At 48.1% G+C, this 11696-nt stretch overlaps 1 protein-coding gene across 1 annotated transcript; it reads left to right on the top strand.

Moving 5' to 3' along the window:
- The first annotated feature begins 253 nt into the window (after window positions 1-253).
- On the top strand, window positions 254-11696 carry PSMD2 (proteasome 26S subunit ubiquitin receptor, non-ATPase 2). Its single transcript, XM_037027538.1, has 21 exons — window positions 254-448; window positions 898-954; window positions 1539-1703; window positions 2469-2590; window positions 2769-2993; window positions 3313-3471; window positions 3606-3750; window positions 4122-4182; window positions 4434-4580; window positions 4748-4854; window positions 5050-5177; window positions 5385-5472; window positions 6667-6829; window positions 6959-7060; window positions 7241-7386; window positions 7616-7699; window positions 9714-9882; window positions 9974-10068; window positions 10261-10387; window positions 11090-11208; window positions 11355-11696. Exons 1-21 carry the CDS (start codon window positions 314-316, stop codon window positions 11535-11537), a joined length of 2727 nt encoding a protein of 908 aa, XP_036883433.1. The 5' UTR covers window positions 254-313; the 3' UTR covers window positions 11538-11696.

Here is an 11696-nt window from a genome sequence, read left to right as displayed (position 1 = left end):
TCGCGGTCTCTCGGCCGGACGCCAGATCACCTACTAGAGCAGAGATCTCACCTGAATCCCAAACTGCATAGTCTCCCGGCTTTCAGAACACTCCAGGTCCGGGGGCTGCACCTACGGCGCGCGGGAGGCTGGGAATTGTAGTTCTCGTGAGGCTTCCAAGGGCCGAGTTGGTGACTCCCAGGCCGAGGCGTCGTTTCCGGTTGCAGGCGGCCTCTGGAGGCGCTGGGGCGCCGTGGGAGAAGCGCGCGAGGCTATCTGGGAAACGGAGACCTCGGAGCAGTGCGCGCGCAGCTGGCCGGCAGTGGTGGCGGAGATGGAGGAGGGCGGACGCGACAAGGCATCGCTGCAGACCCAGCAGTCCCCACCGACGGCCCCCGGCGGCGCAGAAGACAAGCCGGGCGGCAAGGACCGGCGAGATGCGGGGGACAAGGACAAAGAGCAGGAGCTGGTGAGGCGTGGCCCCGGGAGCCGGCGGAGGAGGCCGTGGGCTGAGTCACCGCGGCTCCGCAGGCCTCGGGCCAGACTCTTAACGACCCCCCAGCGCCCAGGAGAGGGCAGATGGGGTGACCCTCCGGGCTCCTGGCACCCCGCCTCTCTGCCTCTCATCCTCCATTCCGCACCGTCACCTCCGCCATCCCCCACCAGCCCTCACCACTGCCTTGTGAGGTGGGCCCGGGTGGATCGTTGTCACTCCGTGTTTTAGAACAGCATTCAAGCAGAGACTGGTCCAGAAGCCAGGCTGCCTTCCCACCAGGGCTTCCCATTCCCGCTCTCTTTCCACGTCCACCTGTTTCCTCCTAAGGAGGGAGGCATACTGTCTACCTGCCCCACTGGGAATGGGAGGAGGATATGTTTGGGATTCCTTTTCTTGATGACCTTCTTCCTCCAACCCACCAGTCTGAGGAGGACAAACAGCTTCAGGATGAACTGGAGATGCTCGTGGAACGACTGGGGGTGAGTCATGACATGTTAAAATGAGTGGGTGCATATTTGGAGCTTTCCCCCTTGTTTGCTCTATCCCATTTGGGGTAAAACTAACTGAGGTGCAGGGAAAGATGGACTGTATGTTAGGATCAGTGTTATGATGATGCTTTGAGGGAGGAAGGCAACGAGGGATATTTGAAACAGCATTTTGTAGAACTGCTTTTTTCTCTGGGAGAAGTTCTTGAACTCTTTTATTTATTTATTTTTAGGAAGAGGGGAAGGGGAGAAGAGAGAGTGGGAGAGAAAGAAACATCAGTGTGTGGTTACCTCTCATGCCCCCAACTGGGGACCTGGCAAGCAACCCGAGCATGTACCCTGACTGGGAATTGAACTGGTGACCCTTTGGGTTTGCAGGCCTGTGCCCAATCTACTGAGGTACACCAGCCAGGGCAGTTCTTGAACTCTTAACTGGGCTCATTGGTTTTTGTGCCAGGCAGTTGGGGGAATCACAGATGGATAAGCAGTAACTTTCCTAGGGGAGTGGTTAAACACTTCTGTATGATGACTTGAGGGATGTGATTATATTTTTGTCTGATCCTCACATCTCCTGATAGGAGAAGGACACGTCCCTGTACCGACCGGCCCTAGAGGAACTGCGGAGGCAGATTCGTTCTTCTACAACTTCCATGACTTCAGTGCCCAAGCCTCTCAAATTTTTGCGCCCACACTATGGCAAGCTGAAGGAAATATATGAGAAGATGGCCCCTGGGGAGAATAAGGTAAAACTGTTTCAGAAGCCAGTGGAGGCCTAGTCTGGGAATTCCTTTTCATGAGGGCCCATGGTGCTCATGGGGAGCCACAGGAAGCCTGATAGACTTGAGACCTGAGCTAGTTGAACAGAGTTTATCACAGTCAAAATACATAAGAGCTGACAGGATGGTTGCCTTCTCAGAAGACACTGTTTCTGTCATTTATGTTGGACATTGGGATTTTATTATTGTGACCTAACTTTAACTTATGTTTAACCTTAATTGTTTCCTTTCTTGATACTCATATACATTCAGTTGTTTTATTTTTAGAATATACCCCCAGCTCAATCACTTCTTTGACTGTTGTAACAACCCTAATCCAGGAAATCTTCACTCGTCACCTGAATCACTGCAGCAGCCTCCTAGCTGACTTCTTCCTTTTGTTTTTGACTTCCTACAGTTTGTCTTTCACATAGCAAGCATAGTGGTCTTTCTAACTTGTGAGTCTTTTCTGTTAAAACCTTTTCATAGTTTATTGTGATTAGCATAAAACTGAGAGTCCATGTTTCTCTACTCTCCCCTTTTTACCAACCTCAGCCATGTTGGTTTAAAAGAGAGATAGCAACACTAACTGGGAGTGATCATGAGGCTTACCTTAGATGTCATGTGTGAATTTCTCTTATGGAGGCTGGTGTATAGTTAATACTTAGTTTGGGGGGTAGTGACAGTGATTGTGATTATAATGTAATACTCCCCTTACCCTGGATTTGACTTAAAAGACTGGTTTCTTTAAAGCGTTTTGCTGCTGATATCATATCTGTTTTGGCCATGACCATGAGTGGGGAGCGTGAATGCCTCAAGTATCGGCTGGTGGGCTCCCAGGAGGAATTGGCATCATGGGGTCATGAGTACGTCAGGTAAGACCTTGTTTTGGTAATCTGAAGGGGGTTCTGAGGCTTAATTCTGAGTGCAGTGTTAGAGCAGTGTCTGTCTTGGAGTGCTGATGTAATGGTTTTCCAACACTGAATTCCATGACCCACGAGGACATGCTTCCTACGAAGCTGTGCTCCACTAATGGTCTGGGCCTTTCTGTAGGCATCTAGCAGGAGAAGTGGCTAAGGAGTGGCAGGAGCTAGATGATGCAGAGAAGACACAGCGGGAGCCACTGCTGACCCTGGTGAAAGAGATTGTTCCCTACAACATGGCCCACAATGCAGAGCACGAGGCCTGCGACCTGCTCATGGAAATTGAGCAGGTGGATATGCTGGAGAAGGATATTGATGAGAATGCATATGCAAAGGTCTGCCTCTATCTCACCAGGTAAGCAGGTATAGTTGGGGATGGTGGCAGGCCTACCTTCCCAGCACTTCTCTCTTAATTATGCCTCCTCTATTTTCCCAGAGTATTGGCATCAAGGGTAGCTAGTAATTCATCGATGTCTGTAAGCTACTTGAGGACAGAAATATCGTGTCTCCTTAGTAGTCCCGGTATCTGGGACTATACACATGAATGCGTGTGTGTGTGTGTGTGTGTGTGTGTGTGTGTATTGCATTTAGTATTTATTTTAGGCAAGTGAATTAAGTGGCGTAAGGGTGGATGTCTAGAATTTATGATTCCTTTATTATTTTTGCCTTTGTAGCTGTGTGAACTATGTGCCTGAACCTGAGAACTCTGCCCTACTGCGTTGTGCTTTGGGTGTGTTCCGAAAGTTCAGTCGCTTCCCTGAAGCTCTGAGGTTGGCATTGATGCTCAATGACATGGAACTGGTAGAAGACATCTTCACCTCCTGCAAGGATGTGTATGTAGGGAAGAAGTTGGCAAAGGAAGAAATAAGCTCATGGGTGGGGGCTTGTAGTGTCTGGTTAGGGCTTAAGGGGCTTTTCTGTGCCCTAGTGGAAGGGCCTGAGTGGATGTGATGGTTCTCTCCTACAGGGTAGTGCAGAAGCAGATGGCTTTCATGCTAGGCCGGCATGGGGTATTTCTGGAGCTGAGTGAAGATGTGGAGGAGTATGAGGACCTGACAGAGATCATGTCCAATGTGCAGCTCAATAGCAACTTCTTGGCATTAGCTCGGGAGGTGAGACTGCCCTTTACTTTTTTTAATCCTCACTAGGGATGTGCCCACTGATCTCAGAGGCAGAGAAACATCTATGTGAGAGAGAGAGAAACATCATTTGGCTACCTCCTGCACACACCCCAACTGGGGATCGAACCTGAAGCCTTTGGTGTGCAGGATAATACTCCATTCAACCAAGCCACCTACCCAGGACAAGACTTTGTCCTTTTCTATCAAGGCTTTCTTGGTTGTGATTCTACCTGGCTTTTTATCTCTCTGATTAGTACCGTGGCTAGACTCTCCTTGGTTAGAATTGCCATTCAGTGGGACAGCAGAAGGGACAGCTAGGGGAGGACTGGGGGACGAAGTTGAACCCTCTGACTTCTCTTTAGCTGGATATCATGGAGCCCAAGGTGCCTGATGACATCTATAAAACCCACCTAGAGAACAACCGTGAGTAGCCATGTACATGAGTGTGGGAGTTGAAAGATTGCTAATTATGCCCCTTGTATTAGGAGTGATAGGTTGGCCCCACACCTTCATCCTGTAGAGAGGTAAGATGTCCCACATACCCTTTCTCCAGGTCACTGTTGGGAGCAAAGATAGAGGATCCTAAGAAGCCAGCTCAGACCTAGAGACCAGCTGCCATGTTCTTTTCTTGCCCTACTCTAAATGAATCTTCCTTTCCTCTCCCTCCTGTGCAGGGTTTGGGGGCAGTGGCTCTCAAGTGGACTCTGCCCGCATGAACCTGGCCTCTTCTTTTGTGAATGGCTTTGTAAATGCAGCCTTTGGTCAGGATAAGCTGCTGACTGATGATGGCAACAAATGGCTTTACAAGAACAAGGACCATGGTATAATTCAGTTTTTACTGTATTTTTGTGTTGCTTTGGTCACTCTTGTTTTCCTCCTAGGGTCCTCTGTAACCTGACAAGCAATCACAATGCAGTTCCTTAGAGAGTTCTTTATAATAGTTTTCTCAGTGTAGGACCATTTTAAGACAGATTTTTCCTTGGTATAGGAATGTTGAGTGCAGCTGCGTCCCTTGGCATGATTCTGCTGTGGGATGTGGATGGTGGTCTCACTCAGATTGACAAGTACCTGTACTCCTCTGAGGATTATATCAAGGTTGGTCTGGGCACAGCCCACTGGTTGGGACATTCCCCTTCCTTGTTCTAGGCCCCGCAGGGCCTCCCTTTCACTGGGGAGGTCTACCTGGTTTTCACCTCCAGTTAAGGCAGGTGCTGCTCTGAGGCCCATGTGGCATCTTTGTGGTGAGGAAGGTAGAGTAGCCTGAATGAAGAATCTCTTTGCATTTCACAGTCAGGAGCCCTCCTGGCCTGTGGCATTGTGAACTCTGGCGTCCGGAATGAGTGTGACCCTGCTCTGGCACTGCTCTCAGACTACGTTCTCCACAACAGCAACACTATGAGACTTGGTTCCATCTTTGGGTAAGGCTTATTGCATCATCTTCTGGTAGTGCTCCGCCTGAAAGCTGTGTGAAAATGGGAATTGGCCCTTGAACTACTACCATGCCTGTTGAGTATTTGGCTCTTAGTGACAGTTTAAATGATGATGAATAATGAGCCCTTTTATTGTTTCTTCCCTGTTCTATTCTTGGATGTCTGTGGGGAACTGAATCTCCTTGGCTTTTGCAGACTAGGCTTGGCTTATGCTGGCTCGAATCGCGAAGATGTTCTAACTCTGCTGCTGCCTGTGATGGGAGATTCCAAGTCCAGTATGGAGGTGAGTAGAGGTTGTTGGTCATTTAGGGGAGGTTGGGAAGGTACTCTGAATTCTACCATTCTCTGTGATAAATAGTGAAAAAAAGAAATGGGGTTGGGGTTGGGAGAGGGGCAAGTGTATTACTTGCCTTTCAAGGAAATCCCTTGGAACTGGGGTTCTAAGTTCCGAGTGATGCTGCTTGCTAGACTATTAACATTTTGGTATTGAGTTCGAGCCTTTGAGATCCACAAAGAAGTACCAGACTAGATATGGGGAGTGACTTAGCCTAGCTTGGGGTGGGTGATTCTCACTCACTGTTTTAGTTATTGGTCAGCTCTAAATTTTCTTACCTCTACAGAGTCGGTTTAGTGATGGGTAAGTATAGCATAGGCTTTAGTTAGAAAGACCTCAGTTCAAATCTTGCCATCTCTGCTTATAAGCCATGTGATCTTGGGTGCATAACTTAGCCTCTTCAGGTGTCATTTTTTATACCAGTAAAAGAGGAATAACAGTAGGACCTGTTTCATGGGTTGTTGTGATTATAATTTTTTTAAAGATTTTATTTATGTTTAGAGCCCTGGCTGGTGTAGCTCAGTGGATTGAGCACGGGCTGTGAAGCAAAGGGTCGCTGGTTCGATTCCCAGTCAAGGCACATGCCTGGGTTGCAGGCTAGGTCCCCAGCAGGGGCACATGAGAGGCAACCACACATTGATGTTTCTCTCCCACTCTTTCTCCTTCCCATCCCCTTCCTCTAAAAAAGTTAAAAAATAAATAAAATAATAAAATAAATGAAAAAAAAGATTTTATTTATGTTTAGAGAGAGGGGAAGAGGGGAGGAGAGAGAGAGAGAAATATCAATGTGTGGTTGTCTTTTGAGTGGCCCCCACTGGAGACCTGGCTCGCAACCCAGGCATATGCCCTGACTGGGAATCGAACCAGTGACCTTTTGGTCTGCAGCCTGCGCCCAGTCCACTGAACTACACCAGCCAGGGCTGATTATAAATGTTAATAGTATGCAAAGCAGGTGGTACAGTGGCTGACACAGTAAGTAATCGGTGAATTGTAGCTACTGTTGTTATTTTGACCTACCATCAGGAAGGGATTTTTACCCAGTGGGGTTATAGCATGCTGTAGGAATTGGCTATCTAGAGTGAAGATAGATAAACAACTATTGTGACAACTTACCATGTGTGACACCGGTTTTCCTGTTTCTAGGTGGCAGGTGTGACTGCTCTAGCCTGTGGAATGATAGCAGTGGGATCCTGCAATGGAGATGTCACTTCCACCATCCTTCAGACCATCATGGAGAAGTCAGAGACTGAGCTCAAGGACACTTATGCCCGTTGGCTTCCTCTTGGATTGGGCCTCAATCACCTGGGTGAGGGGATATCTCTCTGTTTGGGCAAAAGACTGACAGGAATCAGATACAACAGGAAGGGTGTATGTGTAAGTCAGGCTGTGCTGTGTGGAAGTAAGTGTCCTCTGACCCCTCGGTTCTATCCTATAGGAAAGGGAGAGGCCATCGAGGCAATTCTGGCTGCGCTGGAAGTTGTGTCAGAGCCGTTCCGTAGTTTTGCCAATACTCTGGTGGATGTCTGTGCCTATGCAGGTCTGTGTCTTTGTTTTCCCAGTGACTCCTCATTTCTTTTCTGCACCTTTTTGTCAGATTATTTCTTCTTGCTCAGTCATTTTGATCTGCATTAGGTTGTTTAGTTTCTATTCCTGGTGTAAGCTTTTCCTTGGTGCCTTCTTATTGCTCGCCTTCCTCACTCTTACAATTCTGCTGCAGGCTCTGGGAATGTACTAAAGGTGCAGCAGCTGCTCCACATCTGTAGTGAACACTTTGACTCCAAGGAAAAGGAGGAAGACAAAGACAAGAAGGAAAAGAAGGACAAGGACAAGAAGGAAGCCCCTGCTGACATGGGAGCACATCAGGTTCTGTGGGTGGTTGGGCACTCTCTAAGAGAGGCTGTAAGGGGGGATACGCTTGCAAGGGAGCAGGGGAAATGGTTTGGGTTTGTTTTTGAACTCCTCTGGGTATTGCTGTGTATTGAAATAGCACATGTATTGAAATAGCACACAAGACTGGGTTCTGTACATGAGGGGTAAGGGTGTGTTTTTTGTTCCCTGAGCTTACTGGGTTCTGCTGCCTCTTCGATTGCAGGGAGTGGCTGTGCTGGGGATTGCCCTGATTGCAATGGGGGAGGAGATTGGTGCGGAGATGGCACTGCGAACCTTTGGCCACCTGGTGAGTATTGCATGGAGTAGATGGAAATACATTGATTTTTTTTTTTTTAATATATATATTTTATTGATTATACCATTACAGTTGTTCTATTCCCCCCTTCATTCCCCTCCACCTTGCACACCCTCTACCCCACCATTCTCCCGCCCTTAGTTTATGACCACATGTCTCAAGTTCTTTAGATTCTGTATTTCCCACACTATTCTTGCCCTCCCCCCTATTTTCTACCTACTGTCTATGCTATTTTCTGTACCTTCTCCCTCCTTCTCCTCCTCCCACTCCCCTGTTGCTAACCCTCCATGTGTTCTTCATTTCTATGGTTCCACTCCTGGTCTAGCTGTCCTCTTGGTTTGCTTTTGTTTTAGGTGTGGTTGTTAATAACTGTGAGTTTGCTGTCCTTTCACTGTTTGTATTTTTTTTTCTTCTTTTTCTTAGATAAGTCCCTTTAGCATTTCATATAATAAGGGCTTGGTGATGATGAACTCCTTGAACTTGCCCTTATCTGAGAAGCACTTTATCTGTCCTTCCATTCTAAATGAAAGTTTTGCTGGATAAAGCAATCTTGGCTGTAGGTCTTTGGATTTCATGACTTGGAATACTTCTTTCCAGCCCCTTGTTGCCTGTAAGGTCTCTTTTGAGAAATCCGCTGACAGTCTGATGGGTACTCCTTTGTAGGTGACTGTCCCCTTATCCCTTGCTGCTTCTAGGATTCTCTCCTTCATTTTAGTCTTGGCTAATGTAATTATGATGTGCCTTGGTGTGTTCCTTCTTGGGTCCAACTTCTTTGGGACTCTCTGAGCTTCCTGGATTTCCTGGAAGTCTATTTCCTTTGCCAGACTGGGGAAGTTCTCCTTTATTATTTGTTCAAATAAGTTTTCCACTCGTGGCTGTTTCTTTCCCCCTTCTGGTACCCCTATAATCCGGATGTTGGAACGTTTAAAGATGTCCTGGAGGTTCCTAAGCCTCTCCTCATTTTTTTGAATTCTCATTTCTTCATTCCTTTCTGGTGGGATGTTTTGTTCTTCCTTCTGGTCCATTCCATTGATTTGAGTCCCAGTTTCCTTTCCATCACTATTGGTTTCCTGTGCATCTCCCTTCATTTCAATTAGTTTAGCCTTCATATGTTCCTCTAATTTGTGACTATATTCCTCTAATTTGTGACTATAATCTACCAGTTCTGTGAGCATCCTGATAAATAGTGTCTTGAATTGTGCTTCTGAGAGGCTGGCAATTTCTCGGTCGCTTAGAGTTATTGGCTCTGGGGCTTTGAGTTCTTCTCGAGCCATCTTTTGGACTGTTCGTGCCTGTTATGTATCAGGAGCGGAGCCCTAGGTTTTCACCAGAGCAGGGCAACTCAGTGGCTGGGTTGTGACGCTGTACGTGTTGGCGGGGTCAGAAAGGAGCAATGGCGGTCTCGTCTGCTGCCTTTCGCTGCAGCTGCCACTGTCACGGGGGCCCGCGCGTTCCGTCCCACTGCACACGAGTGTGCGACCGGGGTCAGCCCTCCACCACTGTGTTCGCCCCTTGGGGCCTGTGTGGTCCGTCTCACTGTGCGCGAATGTGCGACCGTGGTCAGTCTGCCCCACACCTTCACCAGGTCCGGGCTACCTGCGCGCCTAGGTTGGGGGATCTTTCCTGCCCACCCTGTTCCGCTGCTGGCTCCGCCCCCCTTACTGGTCCCGGTTGAATGGTTTGTTGTTGGACTTCCATATAGTTCAATTTTTCTGTTCTTTGGCTGTGTCTTTATTTACTAAATCTTTGTTGTATTCAAACTGGTTGTGGGAGAAGACACAGTGTTTCCACCTACGCCTCCATCTTGGTGGCGTACACTGATTTTGATGCATGGGGTTCCCCAGAGGAGACTTTCCTAATGGGTTTCCATGGTAGAGAAGTGTTTTTTTCTGTGCCCTTTCTGTAAAAGTTGACTAAAACCCCTTTACCTGTCAGTCTATTCCTGTAACAAAACTCATGTTTACTGTTTTTTTGTGATGCCCCTATTACTTCCTTTTACTGCCAGCTGAGATATGGGGAGCCTACACTCCGCCGGGCTGTGCCATTAGCACTGGCCTTAATCTCTGTTTCAAATCCACGACTCAACATCCTGGACACCCTAAGCAAGTTCTCCCATGACGCTGACCCAGAAGTTTCCTATAACTCCATTTTTGCCATGGGCATGGTGGGCAGTGGTGAGTATCGGCCAGGAAAAGATCATAAGCAGCTTGGGGGGAAGGTTTGAGGCTCCTTTTTTCAATCCTCTGTGACACTTGACATTTCCAGGTACCAATAATGCCCGTCTGGCTGCGATGCTGCGCCAGTTAGCCCAGTATCATGCCAAGGACCCAAACAACCTCTTCATGGTGCGCTTGGCACAGGTAAAGAAAAGAACTCTTATCCTTAGAGTGTGGCAGGGACATGTCTGTGGGGACGGAAGGGAGATGCAGTGACATGAAGGGGATCTCGTGTTGGTCTGGAGGGAGGATGTGTGTGAACTGGATTTCTCTGTGGCCAGGTTGGTGTTTTTTCAGATGTGACTCTCCACCTCCATTTCTTTCTGTATTTTTCAGGGCCTGACACATTTAGGGAAGGGTACACTCACCCTCTGCCCCTACCACAGTGACCGGCAGCTTATGAGTCAAGTGGCCGTGGCTGGACTTCTCACTGTGCTCGTCTCTTTCCTGGATGTCCGCAACAGTGAGTTCCTATCAGGAATCTTACATGGTGGTGCATGGCACCCTGTCTCTGCCCCTAATAGGGCCACCTTGATCACTTAGGAGCAGGGCTTTCAATTAGCTCTGTTCCCGAGGCTGTTCTATGGTGGACTTTGTGAAGCTTCTGTCTCCCACACTTTTTTTAAAAATTTATTTAATTGTTGTTCAAGTACAGTTTTCTGTCTTTTACTCCCATCCCAGCCCACCCCACAGTGCTCCCCACCTCCCTCCCATTTCCACCCCCCTTAGTTGTTGTCCATGTGTCCTTTATACTAGTTCCTGTAACCCCTTCCCCTTTTCCCCTGAAATTCCCTGCCCTCTCCCCTCTGGTCACTGTCCGCCTGTTCTCTATTTCAATGTCTTTGGTTATATTTTGCTTGCTTGTTTGTTTTGTTGTTTAGCTTCTTGTTCTCCCACACTTTTGATCTGGCCCAGAGAGGTTTTCTTTGGAGAACTGAGCCCAGTTTCTGCTCCTTAGTGACTGGGGGAAAGTGATTACCAATTTAAGGGCTGTGGGCAGAGTAAGGTAGAGGCATCCCTAATTCATAGTAGAGTATAGGAAGAGAGTAGTGTGAGCTCAGCTATGTGAGTGAGGGTTTTAAAGAGTCAGGGCTGGAGTGGGGGCCCTAGGTTCAGGCCAGGCCTATTGCTATGCCTCTAACTGTGCTATGTATTCTTCCCACAGTCATTCTTGGCAAATCTCACTATGTATTGTATGGGCTGGTGGCTGCTATGCAGCCCCGGATGCTGGTGACATTCGATGAGGAGCTGCGGCCGTTGCCAGTGTCTGTCCGTGTGGGCCAGGTAAGGGGTTAAGCAGAGGAGAGGGTTCATACTGTGTTCTAGAACTTGGAGAATGCACACATATCTGCTTCTCTGAAACTGGTGTAGGTTCTGGGTTGCTGCTGTTCCCATCTGGGTTCCTTTGTCTCAATTTTCTCATCCTACAGGCAGTGGATGTGGTGGGCCAGGCTGGCAAACCTAAGACCATCACAGGGTTTCAGACACACACTACCCCAGTGTTGTTGGCCCATGGGGAGCGGGCAGAATTGGCCACTGAGGAGTTTCTTCCTGTCACCCCCATTCTGGAAGGTTTTGTTATCCTTCGGAAGAACCCCAACTATGACCTCTGAGTGGCCACCAGAAGCTCTGAGCTGCAGCCGATATGTCAGTGGACCATGTTTTCTGCTACCAGGGGTGGACACTGCTCTAGAGCTTTGGTGGAGTTGTTACCTCCTGTTCTTTTGTTACTGAGTGAGATGACTTTGTTGAATAAAAACCTTTATCCCCAA

The sequence above is a fragment of the Sturnira hondurensis genome, unplaced genomic scaffold, assembly GCF_014824575.4.
Source record: "Sturnira hondurensis isolate 20B ecotype Veracruz unplaced genomic scaffold, ASM1482457v3 Scaffold0019216, whole genome shotgun sequence".
Taxonomy (NCBI): domain Eukaryota; kingdom Metazoa; phylum Chordata; class Mammalia; order Chiroptera; family Phyllostomidae; genus Sturnira; species Sturnira hondurensis.
This window is presented reverse-complemented; position numbering and strand designations above follow the sequence as displayed.

Excerpts from the sequence above, each read along its gene's own strand:
- PSMD2 (XM_037027538.1), top strand. The coding sequence starts at position 314 with ATGGAGGAGGGCGGACGCGACAAGGCATCGCTGCAGACCCAGCAGTCC. Across the intron at positions 3,472-3,605 it reads TTCACCTCCTGCAAGGATGT|GGTAGTGCAGAAGCAGATGG; the intron begins GTATGTAGGGAA and ends TCTCTCCTACAG. Across the intron at positions 3,751-4,121 it reads TCTTGGCATTAGCTCGGGAG|CTGGATATCATGGAGCCCAA; the intron begins GTGAGACTGCCC and ends ACTTCTCTTTAG.